Source organism: Lucilia cuprina, chromosome 4 (genome assembly GCF_022045245.1).
Source record: "Lucilia cuprina isolate Lc7/37 chromosome 4, ASM2204524v1, whole genome shotgun sequence".
NCBI classification, from domain to species: domain Eukaryota; kingdom Metazoa; phylum Arthropoda; class Insecta; order Diptera; family Calliphoridae; genus Lucilia; species Lucilia cuprina.
In genome coordinates, this window is record NC_060952.1 from 87,664,635 (window position 1) to 87,689,054 (window position 24,420).

Below are 24,420 nucleotides of genomic sequence, written 5' to 3' on the forward strand. Positions count from 1 at the left end.
ACAAATTAAATGCTTTATTTAAAAAAAATTCAAAATTTTAACATACTGACTGGTGTAGGGTATCATATGGTCGGCAATGTCCGACTATAAATTCATACTTGTTTTACTCTTATTATCGTCATCTGTACGTATACGTGTTAAGTAATTACTGACATAACGGATATTAAGTATACGCCAAAATTACAGAAGCACTTGAAATATTTTCAATTTTGAAGATAATTTTTTTTAGATTCCCTTATGACAGGAGCAACAACTTTGCACTGACACTGACATCGAAATTGACGGGAGACCATTTGTGTAAAATCAAAGATTTTTTGGCGTCCTTTCTTACACGTTTCAGGAAAATACCCATCACTGCATGAGTATTTGTATGTACAACATATATATGACTTCATTTGTATTATAAATGTATGTTTAATATTGCTTTTTTATATGATTTCTTGCATAATTTATAATTTAGTACTCATCATCGTCATCACCATCATTATTACTATACCTGCCAGCCTCTACTTCTTTTTCCCACCATGCTTCGGTAACATTTAATACATTTAAAATCAAAATATATGAGCTGGCAAAAAAAAAAAAAAAATAAATAAATAAAGAAAAATTCTATGTTAGAGAAAAAAATTACTTTCATCATTTAGTCCTATGAAAATAGCAATATTTTTGTAGTAAAAATTTCCCTTTATGTGCAAATATTTACAACACATTTATATGTATTATACAAGAAAAGACACTTTTTATGTATATAAATATAAATAAAACGTTTTCAGAATATTAAGACATAAATATGAAATAAAAGCAAAAAAAAATTGCAATATATTAAAGAGTGTTTAAAAGAGAAACTGCTAAAAAGTACTAAAAAATATTAGAAAATTTTAAGCTAAAGAAACTTTAAAATAAAGAAAAATAACAAGCGTTCTGAAGGGGTTCCCTTCATTAATAGCATTTTTATACCCTACACCACTTTAGTGGAGAGGGTATATTGGGTTTGTGCTGATGTTTGTAACATAGAAAAATATTCGTCTAATACCCACCTTAAAGTATACTAATCGGATTAGAATCATTTTCTGAGTCGATTAAGCTATGTCCGTCCGTCTGGCCGGCTGGTTGGCTGGCTGTCCATGTAAACCTTGTGCGCAAGGTACAGGCCGCAATTTTGAAGATAATTAGATGAAATTTGGCACACACGCTTCTTTTGGCCCAGGGACGAAGCCTATTGAAAATGGTTATCGTACCCCCCAAATAGGGCCTCTTGGCTTATAATTAATTTAAATGATCTATTATGTTAGCAAAAGTCGACAAAACTTAGTTTTATAGAACTTTAAATGATACTACTGATTTTTGTAATGATCGGGCTTCATTTGATCCTTCAGAAAATGACTTAAAGGTCAAAATTCACTTACAAACACTATTAACACTATTAAATTCTACATAAATATTATTAAAGAAGACTTAACTCCTCCTACCAACATTTTTAAGGATAGGACCATATTTTGCCCTACTCCCCTTTGGACCCTCTTGTAAAAAAATCTTTTTTTGCCAAAAGAAAAGTAAAAATACTCCGAAATAAAGTTAAAAAAAAAACAAACCAAATGCTTTCTTTTTTTAATAATCCCCATTTTTAACATACATACTGACAGGTGTAGGGTATTATATAGTCGGCTACGCCCGTCTATACATTCATACTTGTTAATATATTACATATAATTTCTAAAAACTAATTTATTCCTTGACTCTAAAATAATGTTTTAATATTAAAACAAATCGTGTTAATTTAAGATTTTCTAGAAAACAAATAAAATTTATGGCTTTATGCCTCCAAATTATAAATGAGTTTTAATAAGTTAGAAAAAGAATGCCTTGTAAAAAGGTTAAATCCCTACATGAAAATACTTTATAGCAAATTAACATAAATTTGTTTTCATAAAATTTAAACAATATTAATATGTAGTATGTATGTATATATGTATATAAAATTTAATGTGCAGCATCACATTAAATTTTCACAACTACCAAAGCAAATTTTAAAAATGTTTTATTTGCTTAATATTAGGTAAAATGTGAATATATTAAAAATTCATATTGTATCAGTGTCTCATGTAAATGCCAACCTAATGTGTAAATTTAAATGTTAAAATATTAGTTAAATAAATAAAAGCCAAATATACGATGACAATTTTAAAAGTCATTTTAAAGTTCCTCGAAAAACAACCGTATGTCTAACCACATTTTCTTTAATTCTCAAAGCTTGGAAAATTTTTCAAAGATTCTCTATTTATATTTGCCCATCTATGCAACAGACATTTTTTTCTTCATGTGTGTGTGTGTATTTTCTTTAAATAAAACGCAGAAAAAGTTTTAAACGGTTTTTGTATTCTTTACTTACTGCTGGTATATTTTACATTTGTTTCCATTTTTTCTTTGTGGTTTTAAATAGAGCAACAAACATAGATATACATATACAAATGCCTATTGGGAAATTAAAAATGTGTTTTTATGCTTTTCTTACATACATATATACTCTACGGTTGGTTTTTCATATGTATATGTTTTTTAAGAAAAAGTTGTTAATTTTTCATTAACAACTTATTAGACTTGTATGTAATTTGACATAATAAATAAATATATGTTTATTAAAAATTTATGTTTTTTTTCATTCTATGGTTATGTGTATAATGTTATGTAATTAGTTGAAATTTTAAGGTTTTGAAAATATTACTTAGTTATTGTTATTAAGGGGAATTGCAGTGTGTGAGCTAATTTTTCCTCATTACATTTACAGATATGATTATGGCAGGACATAGTTTTTGATATTGTGACATGAATGTTATCTTATCTATGTGTATAATAAGGATAGTAATCAGTTCCTAAGTCAGGACTATAGATAATGCTATAGTTAAGATAACCAAGACCATTATCAAGATAAAAGCCAAAATAATTATAACTACAATTCTAGTTAAGATTATATCCAAGATTATAGTCAGTTAAGGCTAAAGTTGAGACTATAGTCAAGTATATATTCAAGACTATAGTAAAGAATATCATTTCTGTTATATTCAAGATCGTTAAGGCTATAGTTAAGACTATAGTCAAGTATATAGTCTAGACTTTAGTAAAGACTATAATTTCTGTTATATTCAAGATCGTAACCAAGTGCAATAGTAGAGTTATCTTTAGCTGTTGTGGCATTAACTGAAGTTAAGATCACAGTCAACGTTATAGATTGGATATTGGCCAATAGTTAGGACTATAGCCAAGTTAGTCAATCGATGAGATAGGTAACAAGATAGTTGTTATACCCTACACCACTATAGTGGGTAGGGTATTATACGTTTGTGCTGAAGTTTGTAACACCCAAAAATATTGGTCCTAGACCTTAAAGTATACCCATCGCCTCAGAATCACTTTCTGAGTCGATTTAGCTATGTCCGTCTGTCCGTCCGTCCGTCTGTCTGTCTGTGTGTCCATGTAAACCTTGTGCGCACGCTACAGGTCGCAATTTTCAAGATAATTTGATGAAATTTGGCACATACTCTTTTTCTGGTTCAAGGACGATCGCTATTGAAAATGGTTGAAATCGGTCCATTATTTCTCCTAGCCCCCATACAACCGTACCCCCCGAATCGGGCCTTTAGGCTCACAAGTACGTTAAAAGTTTTATAATGTCAACAAAAATCAGCAAAAATTAGTTTTATAGGACAATAATTGACAATACTAATTTTTATTGTGATCGGGCCTCATTTGACCCTAGCCCCCATACAGACTCCTTTTCAGAAAATGACTTGAAGGTAAAAATTAACTTATAATTACTTATAAAACGATTAAAATCTACATAAATGACATTGTAGTAGACGTAAATTCATCTACCAAAATTTATAAGGATAGGTCCATATTTACCCCTTCTCCCCTATGAGCCCTCTTGTAGAAAATCTCTTTTTTTTTTTGTCAATAATAAGTAAAAATATTCTACAATAAAACAATTTAAATGATTTATTTAAAAAAAAATTCAAAATTTTAACATACTGACTGGTGTAGGGTATTATATGGTCGGCAATGTCCGACTATAAATTCATACTTGTTTAGTTCATTAGTTAGTTAGTTAGTTAGTTAGTTAGTTAGTTTGTTAGTTAGTTAGTTAGTTAGTTAGTTACTTAGTTAGTTAGTTAGTTAGTTAGTTAGTTAGTTAGTTAGTTAGTTAGTAAGTTAGTTAGTTAGTTAGTTAGTTAGTTAGTTAGTTAGTTAGTTAGTTAGTTAGTTAGTTAGTTAGTTAGTTAGTTAGTTAGTTAGTTAGTTAGTTAGTTACTTAGTTAGTTAGTAAGTTAGTTAGTTAGTTAGTTAGTTAGTTAGTTAGTTAGTTAGTTAGTTAGTTAGTTAGTTAGTTAGTTAGTTAGTTAGTTAGTTAGTTAGTTAGTTAGTTAGTTAGTTAGTTAGTTAGTTAGTTAGTTAGTTAGTTAGTTATATAGACTATAGTCTTTCATAAAGTGATGATTGTACCAATATTTATAGTTAAGACTATAAGTGAGATTATAATCAAGACTTTAGTTAAGTTTAGTTAAAACCACACACCTAAGTTTAAATAATAGCGAGACTATTTCCTTGATTACAGCTTTCCCTATGTTATTAGCTTTGTTTAGAGAATATAGAATTAACTAAAGCTCTGACTATATTGTAACTTTCCTACAGTTCAGTTCACATTTTCAACTATAATCCTATAATGTCAACAAAAATCAGCAAAAATTAGTTTTATAGAACAATACTTAATTGACAATACTAATTTTTATTGTGATCGGACCTCATTTGACCCTAGCCCCCATCCTAGCTAAAGTCCTGATTGTATTCATATACCATTGTTTGTGATCTATAGTCCTGATGATAGTCTACTATAATTTTTACTCTAGTTTGAAATTAATATCTTTAGACCCATATTAAGGTTTTTTAAACAATTTTACCTTTATTTATATCTACGTGATTCCTATTCATTCTCTATAACTTTCTGACATATCAGATGACAGCTGAAGATAGCTACTGAACAAGTATTTTGATTTTTGGCCTTTACAAAATATTTAAATATTTTTATTAACTTGTAATAAACAATAAATCTTCTTTAAATTTAAAAATTATCTAAATCTTTTTCTTAAATTTCTAAAAATAATATAGTACAAAACAATTTTAAACTATTTTCAATTTAAAACCAACAAAAATAATGTTTTACAAGTTTATCTTTTTCCTGGTATTCAAAGTTTATCTTATTCACATCTTGTTGTTGTTTTGTTTTTTTTTTGCCTATTTGTTTCTATCAGGTTTTGTAGTTTAAAAAAAATCTTACCTTTTCGTTATGTAAATATTTTTGTAGTATTATTTTGTTGTAGTAACCTCGGGATATTTATAACAATCTTTATATAAATACAAAAGCAACAGCAACAAAAAATACAACTAGAGTAACAAGACTATAGCAAGTATACTACATATAACTACAGGTTTATTTATGTATACTAGGTCTGCTCATAGAAAATTAAGTGGATTGAAGAAAATAAAGTAATTAGTAAAATTTTTCTTAGTGAAAAATTAAATTTTAAAAATTCAGTTAATATTTTAAGCTGCAAATAAAAAAGTTATAAAATTGTATAGATTTCTTAATACTTTTAAGGTTTAACTATTTTTTAGGTACAGGTCTATGCTTTAGCTATGTCTAATATATTTAAATACACTACAGTCTCTATTTGCTAGTACTGTATATCTTTAGTACACTTTTTGGCTTTAAGTATAAATTTTATATATATGTATATTTAATTCTTTTCTTTTTATTTTCTTCATCTTTTTTTTCTACATACATACATATGTATTTGTAAATATTTTCTGTTTTGTTGCCGTCTTTTACTAAGTATTTGCTGTTTGTTAACCCCGAAGGTATTAGAATACAAAAGGCACAAAGGCACAGATTGTGTTGATATGTCACACTTACAATATACACTAAATATATTTTATACTTTTTTTTTGCTGCTTTACACTGATATTTTATTTATTCTTTTTTTAGTTTTTCTTGTTCGGTTTCAGATACTAACTCTAAGTAAGAAGAAGTAAATATGTATATACATATGTATGTATGTATGTATGTATGTATGTATGTATGTATGTATGTATGTATGTATGTATTTATAAAAGAAATTTTTCTAAACAACCTACGTACATATGCGGTTTTACAAAAAGTAAATGCTTCATTTTTGGAGAGTATTCTCTATTTGACAAGGAATTGTCTATTGAGTAGTATATGGATCATTTCAGCCAAGGATCCAGCCAGAGAGTTTGGGTGATAACTTTTTTTCTTATTTTCATTTTTTCTTTGTATTCCTTTGTATATTTTGTATGAAAAAATTTAAGTTTTAGAGGGGGTGTAATTTCCCTTCCACCGTGGATCTGCAACTGGATGATATAGTTAGCAAAGTCTATGGTCTATGGATTAGTCTATTGAAAAGTGAAAAAATGGGGCTATTTATTAAATTAAAAACTTACTTGTGGATTAATGAAGTACTTGTCTATAAATTAGCCTATTGACCAGTCTGTGACAAAGACTATGGAATAAACTAGCTCATAACCTAGGCCATATACTAAGTAGTTATTAAAGTAAGTATTTCTCTATCTTTATTGACGACTTTAATCAGTAGCTTATGGACTATTTTTTCTTCTAATAAAGAGACCAATCTATTAATTAATGTGTTTTGTATTCGTGGGCGTATTCGGTTTAGGGCGTATTTGTGTTCTTGCTATTTATCCAGTCGACCATCCAGTCTAGGACTTAACAGCATTAAAAACATCCTGATATGCCGGGTAGCTTTAGTAAATTTTGTTTATATCTCACTATTTTGTATTTGTATAAGTGTAAATGTTTTAATAAAATATTACACTTTCTCTCTCTTTCTTATGCTTACACATGCATAACTCTTTTTTTCTCTATAGAGAATTAGTTAGTTGTTGTTGTTTTTTTGCCTTTGACGTTAGAATAAACCATCCCATATTTTGTAACGGGAAAATGACTTTGATGTTGTTTATTGTTGTTTTTATTGTGTTTTTCATTTTTAATAAACACTCCATACAAAGACACACACGCTTACACTTTTGGTTACATAAACAACACATGTTTATCAAAGTACCCGATAGATTTCGGGGTTGATGAACTAAAATAGTGATTTTTATCTAATATTTAAAGTTGATTACACCTGTTAATGGAATGAGCTATGTACATTATTTAAGTAGAAAGTTAATTAAGCTTTCAGATAGAATAACCAGACTTCATTTGGATAAAAAAATATAAAATTGTATTTATTTTTAGATAATCATTATTTACTATGGTTGTGTTATTTAAGGTATTCAGCTGCATTTACATTAAGGTTCGAAAAATATGTATAAAATCAAGGAGAGCTCTTAGAGATATGAAGAACTGAAATATTTTATTGGATACCATGACTTCTTTTTAAATAACTGGGTTACAAGGAGTATGGTATTGTAAAATATTGTTGCCATTCGTTATTCCTATAAGAAACCCATAGTATGGATAGTAAATCGAACTGTGGTAAAGATAACAGCGGAGAGATTAAAAATAGAAGAGTTATAGAATTGTAGTGACATTACAGCAATGTACATATGATAAAAAAGAGATAACAATTTTACTTATAGATCCTTTGTAGAGATCTATAAGTAAAATCAAGTTATAATGATCAAGTTATAATGATATATATGCGGGATTAACTTTCACTTTGTCTATGCTATTTTTGCAATCTTAACTGTACTCAGCACTCCTTCATATAGTACGTGCATATCTATGAGCTGCTGCTGATCCTACAAATTGCGGTTAGCATTGTGGAAATATATAAGTTAAAGTGTTAGTGTATGGTATTGTTTTTTTTCATATCTACTATAGAAATGATATATGGGCTGTTAGTCTATTTATATTTTTAGATTCATTTTATTTTTGTTTAAACTCATACAACAACTACTCAGATTTCAGTTTGTTTTTAAACTCAGTACAACACATAGTATACTCCTCTAAGTTTTCTATATAAAAGAAACACTAATCAAACACACGTTGTACACAACATGTTGTGTGCAATGGCCTAGAATAACCCTTTTTCAATTTATACTTTTTTCTAAAAAAAAAAAGATAAAAGGCAAAAATGTAGGGAGAGGCAAAAAAAAACCAAAGTAACCACAATATATTGGCTAATAGGAAAAAATCTAGGCTTAAATAAAAACACATTAACAAACATATGTATGTAAAGTAAAAGTTGTTACTTTTAAATTTTTAACAGAAAACAAATTTTCATTTGTATTGGAGGGAGAGTGAAAAGAAAAGTTTGTTACTTGTTTCCAATACAACGAATTCCCAAGCTGTTTGTTTTGAAAAGTTTCTGGGGTATCAGCTTAGCTGGTAAACATAAACACTGGTAAACACTTCATTTCAAAAAAAAAAAAAAAATCCATCAATCAAATATATACTGTCAATAGTTTGTTTGTTTTTGTTTTACCACTGATATTTTCATTTTCGTTAGCAATTTCATTTTTATACTAGTCTTGTTTTACTACACACATAAAAAATATTTTAATGAATACATACAAATTAAAAATAATACTACTACTGACATACTTACATATATGTATTCCTAATTGATTTTGAGTTGGGGTTTGAGTAAAAAAAAGAAAAATATTTTAATAGTTATTAGAAAAAACATTACTAAAACTTTTTTATCTTAGATCCTCATATCCAATTATTTACTAAATTTAGAAATAGTTTTTCCTCAATAACTTTAAGTATTTATTAATTACAGTTGTCATTTCCAATTATTTTATATTGTACAATCATATTACTTATCAATTGAGTAAATAGTATACTGAGTTTTCAACTGGGTTTGTAACTTATCGTCCTATACCCACAATAGCACATTCTTGATCCTTATCATAGCACTTCTGATGATCTATATATGCCCATAAGTCCAGTTGTCTGTTTTATTTTCTGTTTGATGCAATACCAAAATAATTGACTTTTTGAAATTCACTTCCAACACGTTAACATGTGGTGGTATAAAAGATTCGGCATGGCAGAAAAAATTAATTATTACTCATTTTTTAATTCTTTTTTTTTTTGTTTTTGTTAGTGAAAACTTATCTAAAATACAGTTCAATTCCCTAATGTATTGCCATCAGAATTTGTAAGGAAATAAATGATATGACATGAATTGTCAATTTGTTTAATTGTTAAAACAAATTATGTCCAATTTCATAAACTGACAAATATTAAGTGCGATAGACAAGTATCAAATGTAGTGCAATTCAGTTTTGAGTTTAAGTTCAGGTCAGTTCTAGTTCAGTTCAGTTCTAGTTCAGTTCTAGTTCAGTTCTAGTTCAGTTCTAGTTCAGTTCTAGTTCAGTTCTAGTTCAGTTCTAGTTCAGTTCTAGTTCAGTTCTAGTTCAGTTCTAGTTCAGTTCTAGTTCAGTTCTAGTTCAGTTCTAGTTCAGTTCTAGTTCAGTTCTAGTTCAGTTCTAGTTCATTTCTAGTTCAGTTCTAGTTCAGTTCTAGTTCAGCTCTAGTTCAGTTCTAGTAAAAGAGACTGTTCAGTTCTAGTTCAGTTCTAGTAAAATAGACTGTTCAGAAAATTTTCATAGAATTCTTAAATTAAAAAACTTTGCTATTCTTTTCAATTTAATTTACTATGGAAATTTTAAATTAAAATTAAATTCAGCGGTTTTCTCATTAAATACGTTTTTTTGCCTTATTCTTCTCTTACCTCTTGCAGCTAGCTTTCGTTACTCATTAAATTACAAAAAAAGACAGTTTCCTGCTTCATTATATCCTTTTGTAGTTAAAACGAATATTTTCAGATGTATGTGTGCACAATTTTATATCTGCCATAACCATGACTGTTTACATCGTGAAATATTGTCCTTTTTATGGTGGCAGCAAAATATACAAGCAAGTTTATATGTATCTGAGTGTATACTAGTATTTTTTGTAGTATCTGTTTGTTGTACGTATTTCGTTAATTAAAATCGACAACATTTAATCACCTTGATTGATGGATATTGAAAAACACGAAACATTTTTATTTTATGTTCCATATAATAATAACAATAATGAATATAATAAAACTGCCAGTGACTGTATTGTTGGTGTATTGTAGCTGTTGTATTTTATGGTTGTCTAGCAGACAGTAAACAATCATTTTGAACGCGTCCATATAAAAATACTTACTTATAATAAATATGATATGGTGATGAGATAGACAGTCAAAAATACACATAAACATACAAAGCTATCTATATATTAACATACAAAAAATGTTTGTACATATTTACTATAGATATATAAAATTAATAATTACTTAGCTGCAATGGTTTGTAATTAAATAAATTAAAATTATAGACAGCTGTTATAGTTTAATAAAATTTGTTCTATAGTTTCTCTAACTTTAAAAAATTATTAGACATTTAAGATTAAAATCGTTCAGTTCAATATTGGGATATGAAAAGAGTTTTCCTTTTTTCTGGGAATAAAATATTAGGTTTATGTTAGCTTTGTTTCTATTCGTTTAGTCATTCCTATGATTTTAAGGTCTTAGACATTTCTAGTACAGTTCTAGTTCAAGTTCTTGTTTAGTTCTAGTTCAGTTGAACTAGACCTGCACTACATCAATTCCAGTTCAGTTCTAGATCAGTTCTAGTTCAGTTCTAGTTCAGTTCTAGTTCAGTTCTAGTTCAGTTCTAGTTCAGTTCTAGTTCAGTTCTAGTTCAGTTCTAGTTCAGTTCTAGTTCAGTTCTAGTTCAGTTCTAGTTCAGTTCTAGTTCAGTTCTAGTTCAGTTCTAGTTCAGTTCTAGTTCAGTTCTAGTTCAGTTCTAGTTCAGTTCTAGTTCTAGTTCAGTTCTAGTTCAGTTTTAGTTCAGTTCTATATCAGTTTTAGTTCAGTTTTAGTTCAGTTTTAGTTCAGTTCTAGTTTAGTTCTTGTTTTCTTAATTTACTTCTTTGTTTTCTTAATTTTTCTCACTCGCATATGTAGTTACATATGTGTAACAATAACGGTATTTGTGCGTGTGTGAAACTGTTTATTCCGGAATTAGCGCTAGTTACAATAATGATGATCTTTTCATTCTCTCTCACCAGTTCACTGTAAATAACTAAACTCTGACATTCATAAACAACATGAAAAAAAGTGAATGAAAAGCATGCATTAAATAACGATGATGATGGCGAAAACCTTAGAGAAACAAAAAATGACAGCTCATATCATATTCATTTAAAATTTTCCTTTATGAAACGTTTCATAAAAACACACAAACAAAAAATACAAAAAAGGATTTAGCATAGGTACACAGAGTAAGGTTGGCTGTTATTAACCGGAAATAGTAACGTAAAAAACCTTACTAACCGTAAGTAGATAGTGTGTGGCATTTAAGTATATGAATGTGTGTTTAAGTTTAAATGTAAAAAAAGGTTAAATGAAAACAAGGTATAATGCCAAGTTTTTTTTATTTACTTGCGCCTTATGTTGTTTTCATTCATTTTTCCAACACACACGTACATACATTTATACTATACTTTAATATGTGTGTGTTTGCGTAAAGTAAAAATAAGGCTGGCTTCCTTATGCACTCAATTCCAGGTGGCCCATAATTTGTCGGCAATTTGCCCTGTGGCTGTACAACAGGGGCGCTGAAATGATTATCTCTTGTGTTAAATTGAATGACTGTGTGAGTTCATTTTTTCATACCCCCTCTAAACATTTTCTACAGAATTAAGAATTTTTTTTAATGATTTTTTTATTCAACGTTTTAAAAAATTGTTATCGTAGCTGCTGCTACTGCTGCCATAGCTTTTAGTTAAAATCATATATACAAATTGTTGTACTTTTTTGATGAACAAAAAATACATACCCTTTATCAAAAGACAAACCAAATTGCCAACAATCCTACTAACCAACCAACCTTACAACAACCTTGCTCAGTTATAGTAATAATATGCGAAAAAGAAAAAATTTGGAAAAAAATATGAAAATTAGGTTGATGTTTGTTGCCTGCTACTCTGCATTTAAAAATTTGTATGTTTTTTTTTTTTTTTTTTGAATATGAAAGGGTTATATAAGGGCTGAGATCAGAAAAATTATAATAACAAAGTGTTATATGCGATTTATATATAATTTTTGTACATTACTAATGGAAAAATTTGTGATCAATGTAAAATATTTTTGAAAAGGGTTCAAACTGATAGCACAATTTATCAATCAAATTAACTTTTCTACCAACAGAATCATAAATTTAACGACAGACTGTATGATTTCAAACCTCATAAATATTTTTTGTATTTCTAAAAGATTTACTGTATATGAATATATATTTTAATACAGTGGTAAAGTAAATTTATAATTTATTGTATGGAATTTTAATTCATTTCATGTTTTTTTGTCTGTTTGTGCATTATATTTCCATTTTTATATTTGTGTATTCAAATTATGGACAAAAGTAGAGGGTTTTAATTTATGCATTTAAAATTAATTATTTTAATGAATGATTTTAGTTTTGGTTTATAATCTTCAATTAAAATAAATGCTTTTTATTTACGGTTTATTTTACTTTATTCCTTTTTATTTATTTGTATAAAAATTTGTAAAACTGTTTTACGTTTTTTGTGTAAATGAAATTTATAATTTTCGACCTTTGGCGTATTTTGTTTACAAGTAAGCCGCAGTTTTTTGTTTGTTAAATTATTGGGCACATCAATAATACATTAAACATGTAGAGAAAATGTGTACTATAGCAAATTATATAATATATTTTTAGGTTGCTTTTGTGACTTTTACCTAATATTATATGTTTTTTTTTTGTTAACATAAACAGTCATTAAAAATTAATTAATTTACTTAAATATTGTAAAATTATAAAACATAAAAGTAAATTATTAATTTTACCTACTATAAAGAATATTCCACTAACTGATTTTATTTACAGTTTATTTCTGTCATTGTGCAGTTCTACTTCAGTTCTAGTTCAGTTCTAGTTCAGTTCTAGTTCAGTTCTAGTTCAGTTCTAGTTCAGTTCTAGTTCAGTTCTAGTTCAGTTCTAGTTCAGTTCTAGTTCAGTTCTAGTTCAGTTCTAGTTCAGTTCTAGTTCAGTTCTAGTTCAGTTCTAGTTCAGTTCTAGTTCAGTTCTAGTTCAGTTCTAGTTCAGTTCTAGTTCAGTTCTAGTTCAGTTCTAGTTCAGTTCTAGTTCAGTTCTAGTTCAGTTCTAGTTCAGTTCTAGTTCAGTTATAGTTCAGTTATAGTTCAGTTCTAGTTCAGTTCTAGTTCAGTTCTAGTTCAGTTCTAGTTCAGTTCTAGATCAGTTCTAGTTCAGTTCTAGTTCAGCTCTAGTTCAGTTCTAGTTCAGTTCTAGTTCAGTTCTAGTTCAGTTCTTGTTTAGTTCTTGTTCAGTTCTTGTTCAGTTTTTGTTCAGTTCTAGTTCAGTTCTAGTTCAGTTCTTGTTCAGTTCTAGTTCAGTTCTAGTTCAGTTCAAGTTCAGTTCTAGCATTTTTACTGGAGCATAATTTTAAATTTAGCAATGGTAATTTTGTTACAATTTAATTTATATTTTTGTGTTTTTGTATATTGTTCAGTACTACCAATATTAAAACGTTTTATTTTATCAGTTTCAATAAAAATTTAATTTATGGGATTTACTGAAGCCAAACTCAATAGTTTGTATTATTTTGTAGGCCATTTACGTTAACAAAATATTTATTTTGCGCTAATTGTAATTATTATCTTTTCAATTTATTTATTAAGTAGTATGTCAAGTTTAAAATTGTAAGATCGACATTCATTCTAAATTTTTAGCAAAAAACTAAAAACAAATAAAAAATTTACATCATGACAATATAATGATGAAGGGTATAACAGGAGTGGGAGTTTAGCTAAGAGGCAACTATTAAAGTCTGTCAGGCACATGTGTGAGCATGGCAGGAGGCCGGTCATATCTTGTATCTGATTTTACAACAAGTTTGAATTTCTATTATTATTTTTATATAAATTTTTTGTTTTATTTCCATTTTGTATGATGTAAGACATTAAAGTTTGCACACGCATATACAAGTAAAACAACAAGTTCTGCACGTTATAGTTGTTGTTTAAAGTAGTTTTTTTGTATACATCGTCTAAACCAGAAAAAAACTAACGCTTATAAGTTTTACATAAATGTGTTAGTAATTGTAATTTAAAAACTTAAGAAAAAAAAGTTTAAAACCTCTAAATGATGGCATGAATCTGAAAAAAATCTATATGTAAAAATAAACAAAAAGTCCTCAAACTTTTAAAGTAAACTTATTTGCGTTACTTAAATTTTAATTTTGTATAAATTTTATACAAATTTTATTTTTTTTTATATTAACCATTCCTATGTTGTTGCTGTTTTTAAAAAAATGCTTTAAAATGTTTCCCCCAAAGTAAATATTTCTTTAGAACACGCAAAATTTCTGCTAAAATGGGAATAAATTTTCAAAGTTTTATTTTTTTTTAAAGAAAGGATTAGCTTTGACTACAAGTAAAAACAAATGCATAAAATAAGAAAGTGAAAATTTATTTTTTATTCATTAAACATCGTATTTAAAAGAAATTTATGCAAATGAGACATGAGTATTATTGTTGAATATAACGTCAATTAGTGGTAAAATAAAAATAAAGAAAAAAAAGAAGAAATTTAAATTGAACGGAAGTTAATTGTACTAAATAAAATATAAGTGTAATAATTTATATATATATATATATTTTTTAAGAATTTTCTTTGTAGGAAAATGTACGACAAAGGCGACTCGGCAGGACCAATCAACGCAAATTTGCGTAATTTGTTTGTGGAAATTATTAAAAATAGGTTAAATTAATTTTTATAAACGACAAAATTATTAAAGTTTTTTAAACGTTTTAGTGAAACAATAAAGAATAATTTAAGACGAGGATTAAACTGGGGAATATAATTAAAAAAGTAGGAAAAGGAAGAAATTTCGATTTAATTTATGTAATATAAAAAAAAGTAAATTTAAATATACAAGTCAACAATTAAACGTTTCTTTAATAACTATAAATACTTATACAAAAGGTATATCTGCTTTTCATTTCTTTCAATTTTCAGTTGCTGAAATATTAAAATTCTTACCTTAACCCTTGTGTTACCGATCTCATACAAAAATTTTATATTAAAAATATATTTAACGTTTAAGGTCACACACCTGAAAAAGTTCAAAACCAAAATTATGTGACACCTAACGAAAGTTTGCAAAAAGTGATAGTTATCTCAGACTCGCATCTTACTGAGCAAAGCTGAAAGTTTTGTAATAAAGAACGAAAATTGTGAACACATTAAAAAAAAAAATTAAATCGCCTTCATTTTTACCATTTTTACATTGAGGAATTACACAATTTCTAATCGACATCTGTACGAATACGTGTTATTGAATTATTAAGTATACGCCTTGATATACTTATAAACTCAAAAAAGTAAATTTGCCAAATTTTTTATCTTTAAGATGGACTAATAACTAACTTACAACTAACTTACTAACTAACTAACTAGCTATCAAACTAACTAACTAACTAACTAACTAACTAACTAACTAACTAACTAACTAGCTAGCTTGCTATCTATCTATCTATCTATCTATCTATCTATCTATCTATCTATCTATCTATCTATCTATCTATCTATCTATCTATCTATCTATCTATCTATCTATCTATCTATCTATCTATCTATCTATCTATCTATCTATCTATCTATCTATCTATCTATCTATCTATCTATCTATCTATCTATCTATCTATCTATCTATCTATCTATCTATCTATCTATCTATCTATCTATCTAACTAACTAACTAACTAACTAACTAACTAGGTATCTAGCTAACTAACTAACTAACTAACTAACTAACTAATTAACTATCAAATTAACTAACTAACTAACTACACTGAAAAAACCCATACCTAATATATACGAAAAATGTCGTACATTGTACGAATCTTTCGTAATATATACGAAATTGTACGAAATATTTTAGTTTAATGCAGAATAACCTTTGAAATTTGAATTTACGTAAATTAAAACATCGAATTTTGATTCTCTGGATTGTATTTAAAAACTGATGCAAAATAATTTCAATGTTCATTTACTTTTAAACGTTTTTATTAAATATTTTTAAAATTTTGTAAATATTTTAAAATTAATCCTTAAATCTAAAAAATATATTTTAGACATATTTGTCAACAATAGTTTAGTTTTTTTTATGGTTTTAATTGGTATAGTAAATGCTGTTTTGAAAATATATTTGAATATTTATGTATTTTTTGTTGCAACTTCCTATTTAAATATTTATGGAATAAAAAAAAAAAAAAAAAAAAATATATATATATTACGTTTAAATATTTGCATATTGAAAATTTTGTTAGATTTTTATGCCTTTAAAAACATAAAAAATATTAAAAGCTTTAAAATCTGCATTAAATGGGAATAATGCAAGAATTTAGATAAACTTTGTGATGAAAAATAAATATGTTTGATTAACACAAATGCTAAATATTCTCCTATATATAATATCAAATATAAGTATATACAATTTTTACTATACCTATAAAAAACACACACAACTTTATTACTTAAATATAAACGTTTGTGAACATTTATCTATGGCAGGCATTTGCACTTTTTGTTCTACATATCTACAATTTTCCGCAATTTTCTCTTAAACAATAGATTTTTACTGTAACTAGTTCTAATTTCAACACTTTTATTGTATGCAGTTGTTTGCACTTTTTTCTTTCGCTTCACTCAAAACCACTAACAAAATCATTGACCACAATGATCAAACAGATTGTTGAAACTAGTGAACAAAAAATAACTATGCTGCATTGGTATTTAAAATAGAGTCTATTGTTTTAATCTATGTTGGATTGCGCCCTTATAGAATTTATATAAAACAATCACAGTTTAACGCAATTTTCGTTTATTTATTTTTTTTTTTGTTTTAATTTATACAAAGATTTTTTTCTATGTAGTTTTAAAAGCATATGTTTGTGTGTAAATTTAAAACAATAGCAACAAATTGGAACAATTAACAAAAAAGTCGGAAGTAAAAAAAAATTGAAAAACTATTGTTTTAATTTAGGTCGTTGGTAAAGCTCTTTATAAGATTTATTGTTATATGAGCAGATGTATATTCAACGTATATATATATATATGTACTTTTTTATGAACAACAATTTGTTAAACTTTTGACAGACCTGGTTGTATTTGTAAACTTCAACCTTCATGACTTATGAATTTATATATTTTGGATCCTTGAGGATAAAGAAGTCTAATACAACTTTGTTAAATTATATCTTACAATTTGGAAAAGTTTTCTTTTTAAAATCATCAAAATTCAGCAAAAATCATAATGGTTTTGTGAGGAAAAATCCGAAACAATCACAGAAATTTTTATCAAAATATAAAAATGTTTTACATGCTAAGACAAAAAATCAATAACGTCATTGCTTATTTAAAAGAAACGTATGTTCGGATGTATATTTTCTGTTTAAAATCTGAAAAGTCCCTTCATAAATAACAGAGATATGAACAAAATCTTATACAATCATAGAAATTCTCATTAAATTAAACTTTTTACATATTTTGAAAAAAAGCCATAACAATATTGCTTTTCCGAAGAAAATGTAAGTTTGGATGTGTGTTTTCTGTTTAATATCTGTCCATAAATAATGGAGACATGAGCAAAATTCTGAAACGTTGCCATATGGAAAGACATATATGTTTGGATGTGTGTTTTCTGTTTAAAATCTGAAAAATCTGTCCATAAATTACAGAGATATGAGAAAAAATCGAAGACAATTAAACAACAAAATCTGTCCATAAATAATGGATATATGAGCAAAAATCGGAGACAATCTCCGAATATTTTATCAAAACATGAACAATTTTTGAATGCTTTGACAAAAAACAGCAACATTGTCATTTGGAAAGAAACATATGTTTGGATGTGTGTTTACTGCTTAAAATCAACAAAATTCATTCAAAAATAATGTGGAGAAATTCGAGACAACCTCTGAATATTTTATCAAACCAAGAACACATTACTTATTGAATAGAAAAGTATGTTTGGATGTATTGGTTTTCATTGCTTTGTATATATTGATTATTTTTTAATTTCCTGTTTCATTTGGCATTATTGTGTAGCCATAGGCCCACAAAAGTGTACATATACATATATTCTGGGTCCTTGTTAAATTCTAAGGCAATCTAGTCATGTCCGTCTGTCTGTCCGAACGAAATGAGTTAGAGGGTTGAAATTGTCCATAAATAAATTTTATTTTGTGGTATTGAAAATGGATAATATTGTTCAACATTTTTCGGATATACCCTATACAAGTGGTCCCAAGAAAAACAGCTTTAACAGGAATATCTTATTTAAACAAAGTGACATCAGCTTATTCTCTAGTACCATGTTGTTCTCTGCTCAAAATCAAAGTAAAAAGTTTGCATTTTTTAGCTGCACATTAAGGCTATAAAACACAATTAAAATTTTAAAATTCACAACAAAATTAAGAAAATTATTAATAGAAATGTGAAACCACCACAAATAAATATTAATCATACGCCCCATTGTGTTAATAAGTGAAAAAAAAAACTTATACATTCTTCAAAACATTTCTTAAATTTTCATAAATAAAATATCTACAATACAACAAAACGTTAATCAATTGTCATAAATCCAACTTACTTCTAAACAAACAATCAAAATTTCCAACTACCCTTATAATTAACAAAATTAAAATAAACAAATAAAGTTAAAAAACAAAAAAGAAAACTTTTATTAGACATCAATATTTAATAACAACCATACATTAAGATTATAATCAAGTAAATCCCAGTTAATTACAAATTAAATACATACAAACAAACTGAATACTATAATATCTAATAGTATAAAAAAGAGGCAATTTAATTAATTATTTTATTTGATACACTTTCATTATATTATTCATATTGTTTTCAAAATACAAAACAAAATAATTAAGTTAATGGAAATTATAGATATTAAAAAAAAAGAAAATATTATACACACAATCGAACAAAGGCATACAATCCTTTTTGTTTGTGTGAAACACTAAAAATACTAAGAAGAAAAATTTTTATACAAAAACTTTTAAATTTTATTGGGGTCGTTATAAAATGTTAGAAAATAAAATAATTTTTGCTTTGGTCATGGCAACTCAATATTATAGCAAAAGTATCATGAGGACCAAGCTGTTGTTATTAAAGGTTTAAAATATTTTAAGAATTTATTTTTTACTATTATCTCTATAGTAGAAATAAAGTATTAGTTATTTGCTGCCAGACCAAATATATTCCCATAAAAAAAACTCTTTTGATGATTTGTGCTCTAATTCGATTATATAAAATTTAATATTATTAAGAGCATTTGCTGTTGTTGTTAAAAGAAAATTTAAATTTAATATGGAAATTTTCCATAGAGATGAAAAACAAAATGTTTTGTTGTATGTTATACTATAGAATTCTATTTAGTTTAAATATTTAAAATTTATAGGAAAATTTCGTTAACAATAGAATTTTATATTGTATGTTACATGTGTGACATTAAATATTTAAACTTAAGTAGTTTTAAAGGTTAAACTGAAGGGTTTATGTGTTTTTTTTTTCTTAAAAAATACTTAAAATACATAATTGATTAAATTGCTTTTTATAGTTTTGAAAAGAAGTGTGAACAAGCAAAATTTATATTTAGCTTAAATAAGAAAAATAAAAGGGTTTCGCTCAAGTATAATTTGGAAAATATTAAAAAATAGAAATTATTACAAGGCGTATGAGTGATATTATTTATATACTATTTTTATTTATTTTTCGTTAGAACTTTTATATAAATGTATCGATTTCTTAAATTTAAAATGTGTTGTATTAAGAAATCTTACAGATTTTCGGTAAAGTACTTTTATTTGCCAGTAAACAAATCTCTTGAGAGATTTATGGACTATTTTATGTTATATATTAACTAGTTTATGGATTTGACTTTATGAAATTTTTTCCTGAGAATAGTCTATGGGCTGCCTGTACACTATTCGCATCCTTTACTTGGTGTAGATATTTATGCCATAATTTAAATTATAGCGCTAAAATATTGACTATAGGGTACATTATAAACCTGTCTACTGAGCAGCAAAAGCAGCAAAATATTTTTAATAAGTAAATTTTTCAAAAAATATTTTAAAATATTTTTATCAATCAAACATTGTCAAATGTGATATCGGGTTCCTATTCCCACCTTAAAATATACCAATTGGCTCTTTATAACTTTCTGAATCGATTTAGCTATGTTTGTCTGTCTGTCCGTCTGTCTTTCTTTGTGTTCAAGTAAACCAAATTGTTCAAATTGTGTTCGCTACAGGTCGCAAGATAATTTGATAAAATTTGACACATGCTCTGATTTTGATCCAATGACGACAATTGATCCATTATTTCGCCTAGCACCCATATAACCGTAGCCCCCAAATAGGCTTATGGCCACATAATTATGGTAAATATTCTATTATGTCCACAAAAATCACTAAAAATTAGTTATATAGGACTTTAAAGGACAGTGCTAATTTTTTTAATAATCGGACCCCATACAAACTCCCCTTCAGAAAATGACTTGGAGATCAAAGTTCACCTATAACACTAACAGCATGACTAAACTTTAAAATCTATTTACATTTTCAATATTTTTTTTTTTTAAATGTTTGAAAACATTTTTTACATCTTTTGATTCTAGCTTGACATCAAATTTAACATTTTTCGATCAATAAAAGTATTTTAAAATATTTTTAAAAAAATTTACTTTTAAAAACTTTGAAGTCCTTTAAAAAGGACACAAGATCACGAAATGAAAGACAAAAAACTTAATTTTTCTCCATTATATTTATAGTTTTAGACGTATATCATCTGGTTTCTGTCTTATTTTTAATGACGGAAGGTGTAATATTATAAAATTAAAAATGTATTCCATGACGTATGAGTAATATTGTTTATGCCATATTTTACATATCTCATAAGAACACTCGTCTACTGATTAGTCCATGGTTCCTCTAATCTAGTCTATGGAATGGTCTACTCACTCACGTATCATACAGTATATTACATAGCTTATAGAACAATATCGCGGAAAGTCCATTGAATATACTGTTGACTTGTCTATTTAATAGCTTATAGACTTATGTGTTATAGAGTGTCCACTAATTTCTCAATTTTTCTCCAAATTCTCCGGTTTGTGTCTAATTTTGAATGACAGACGAAGTAATATTATAAAATGTATTCCATGGCGTATGAGTAATACTTTGTATGCCATATTTAACATATCTCATAAGGTACACATTTCCACCGATTTCTAAAATTAAAAAAAAAAACTCTACTGATTAGTTTATGGTTTCTCTAATCTAGTCAATGGACTGGTCTACTTACTCATGTATCATACAGTCTATTAATTAGCTTATAGAACTATATCGTGGCAAGTCTATGAAATATACTGTTGACTTGTCCACTGACTTGTCTATTTAATAGCATATAGACTTATGTGTTATAGAGTGTCTACTAATTTCTCCAAGAACCAGTCTCTTGACGAGTTTAAAGACGAATTTATTGATAGTTTTATGGAATAATCTATTGGTCAGTCTATTAACTAGTCACTGGACTAGGCTATGAATTTTTCTACTCAAATGTCTGTTGAATTGTCTTGGTCTAAACCTTTAGACTTACCTAATCCAAGCAATATTCTATAGAAAAGTGTGTGATATAGTCTTTATATTTACATGTCTACTCAAATAACTTTGAAGTCACAACATATTTACAATATCTTGCCTTTTAAACACAACACTCTTGTAAATCAAATAGCATACGTAAATCATTGTCTTTAAGAAAAATATTTAAATAAACATTGCTATCTCAAACATAATATGAATGAGTTCTCAAAAATGCGTAAAAACATTTACTAACCTTTAGGCAATGTATGTCTATGTCTCTAACGACTTGTCTGCAATTTGACTAATAATTTATTTTCTTTCAATTAAAAAAAAGGGAAATTTAAAATTCCTTTTGTTTTACAAAAATAAACTTAAGAAAATTTGTTTGTAAATAAGTAAAAAAAAATATAAATACTTGAAACACTTTATATTTTTTGTTTTATTTTTCATATTACTCAGCTCTTTCTTTTATCTCTGACAATCAGTTTTTAATTAATTTTAATTTTTATCTATTTTCTTCTACTTGCAGTTACAATTGCTAAATGTTAAACACAAACGTGTTGTTAATAAAGTTAATTCCTATTAAATGGCTCAAACAAACTACAAGTGTTTTCAAGTTGTCATCAGAAAAGTTTTTAAATAAGAATAATAACAAGTATTATATAAATAAAATATTACAAAAAAAAAAAAACAAAGAAACGTCTTAAATTATGCAACAGCAAAGAAAAAAAATGTTGTTTTGTTGCTGCATAAATAAACAGCAATAATAAATAACAATATTTAATGTGTTTTTCCTTAAGGCGTTAAAGCAATAAAACAACTACAAAGGAAATATTAAAAAAAAAAACATATACATATACACAAAGGAAAACAAACGTTAAATAAAAGCAACCAGTTGTGTGGATACAATTAAACCAAAAAAAAAAAAGAAAATCAAACGAATTGAAAATGCCTTTTAAACAGTTTATAGAGGATTAAGGTGGTAAAAGAGTATTTTCCCTTGTTTATGTACGCGTGTGTGTTTTAATGATTGCAACTATGAAATTAAGATTAATAGTGCTAAAAATTTCAACACAATTTAGCATGTTTTGTGCATATAACCACCAACATAATAACAACAACAGCAGCAGCAGCAGTTGAAAACTGCAGACATACAAATAAATAACGCTTGAAAGTTTTACATACTTTTAGGCAAATTTGCTAACGTAGGCATTAATACATCAAAACGAATTTTTAATGTTTCCTTTTTGTAAATTCAGCTAAAAACATTAAAGCACTTACTCTCTTTCACACTCATACATTCACATTACAAATACACACCAACACATCTACAAAATATCAAGATTAAACCTATTCCTACCACTAATAATAAGAGAAACAAATAAAAGGAAAATATATCTAACATTTTAAATAAACTGATAAAAAATAAACATTTTAAAGCAAAATTTAAAAAATTAAGAAAAATATAAATTTTAAATTTCGTTTGCAAATAAAGTGTCAAAGCAAAAACCCGTCCTAACTTTCTACATAGTTGGAAATTATTATATATAAATTAATCCTTAACTAAAAAAAAAACACAACATGGAGCCTTTTTATCACTACATCAGCATTAGTCTACTAGTCACCATACTACATTTCTCCAATACACATGAGCATACGGATGGTTTTAAACCAGGTAAGTGATCAAACTTTTAGCATTAATTTAATTCTACCCTATCGGTTTAGAATCTTCTTCTGAGCCGATTTAAATGGCCGTCCATCTTTCCATCCGTCAGTCACAATTTACAACATAATTTAAGAAATTTAGTACATGATATTTCATATTTCCAGATACAAAGACGAAGCCTGTTGAAAATGGTTAAGACTCGTATATTATTTCAACAAGCCCCCATACAATTGAACTCCCAAATGGGTCTTGTTATCAAACTTCAGATCGCAATTTTGAAGATAATTTAATTCCTCTAACAAATTGTTCCCCAGTATCGATATAAAACAATTTTCAGAAAATAAGTTTTTCAATTAATAAAATATATCGGAGGCATTTAACTTATTCTCTTCACTTAGGTGATCGGCACCTCCCGACCAATATTTCCTTCATTGTTTAGTTTATACATAGTGGGGATTATAATTTTTCATACAATGTTCAGTCTAATGTACATTATATCTCATAACATAATAACACGTTTGTCTAGTCTCTAGTTTAATCAAGTGTTGAGTCTAGTTTCTAGTATCCAATCTCAGAATAAATAGTTGAATAGCATATTGACTTAACTGTACACAAATCATCTATAGAAAGAATATTGATTAGTCTTTCTTTCCTGGAGAAAAAAACTTTCGGTTGATACAGCAGTCGCTGGGTTGAAAATCTTTGGCCAAGTATGACTCGGGTCGTTCCGGAGCGAAGATCCAAATGTCGAGGGAATGTTGATTAGTCTACAGACGGGTCTACTCACTAATCTGTGGAACAGTTTATAAAGAAGCTTATGAATCAGTTTCTTGACTAGTTTATTAAAAGATCTAATTTTGTCGATGGATTTAACTGTTACGAAGTGAAATGATAAGTCTACTGACTCTCTTGACAAAGGAATTGAAAGTATATTAATTGCCCTTGGACTGGTCTACTAACTAGT

General features: G+C 27.1%; 1 protein-coding gene across 1 annotated transcript in view; it reads left to right on the forward strand.

The window, feature by feature from the left end:
* Positions 1-24,420, forward strand: part of LOC111680687 (cell adhesion molecule 3-like) — a 172,794-nt gene that overhangs the window by 45,382 nt on the left and 102,992 nt on the right. The window contains exon 2 of the mRNA XM_046947957.1: positions 22,320-23,465. Coding sequence (XP_046803913.1) covers positions 23,372-23,465 — 94 coding nt within the window. The 5' untranslated portion in view covers positions 22,320-23,371. The remainder of the gene's footprint in view (positions 1-22,319; positions 23,466-24,420) is intronic.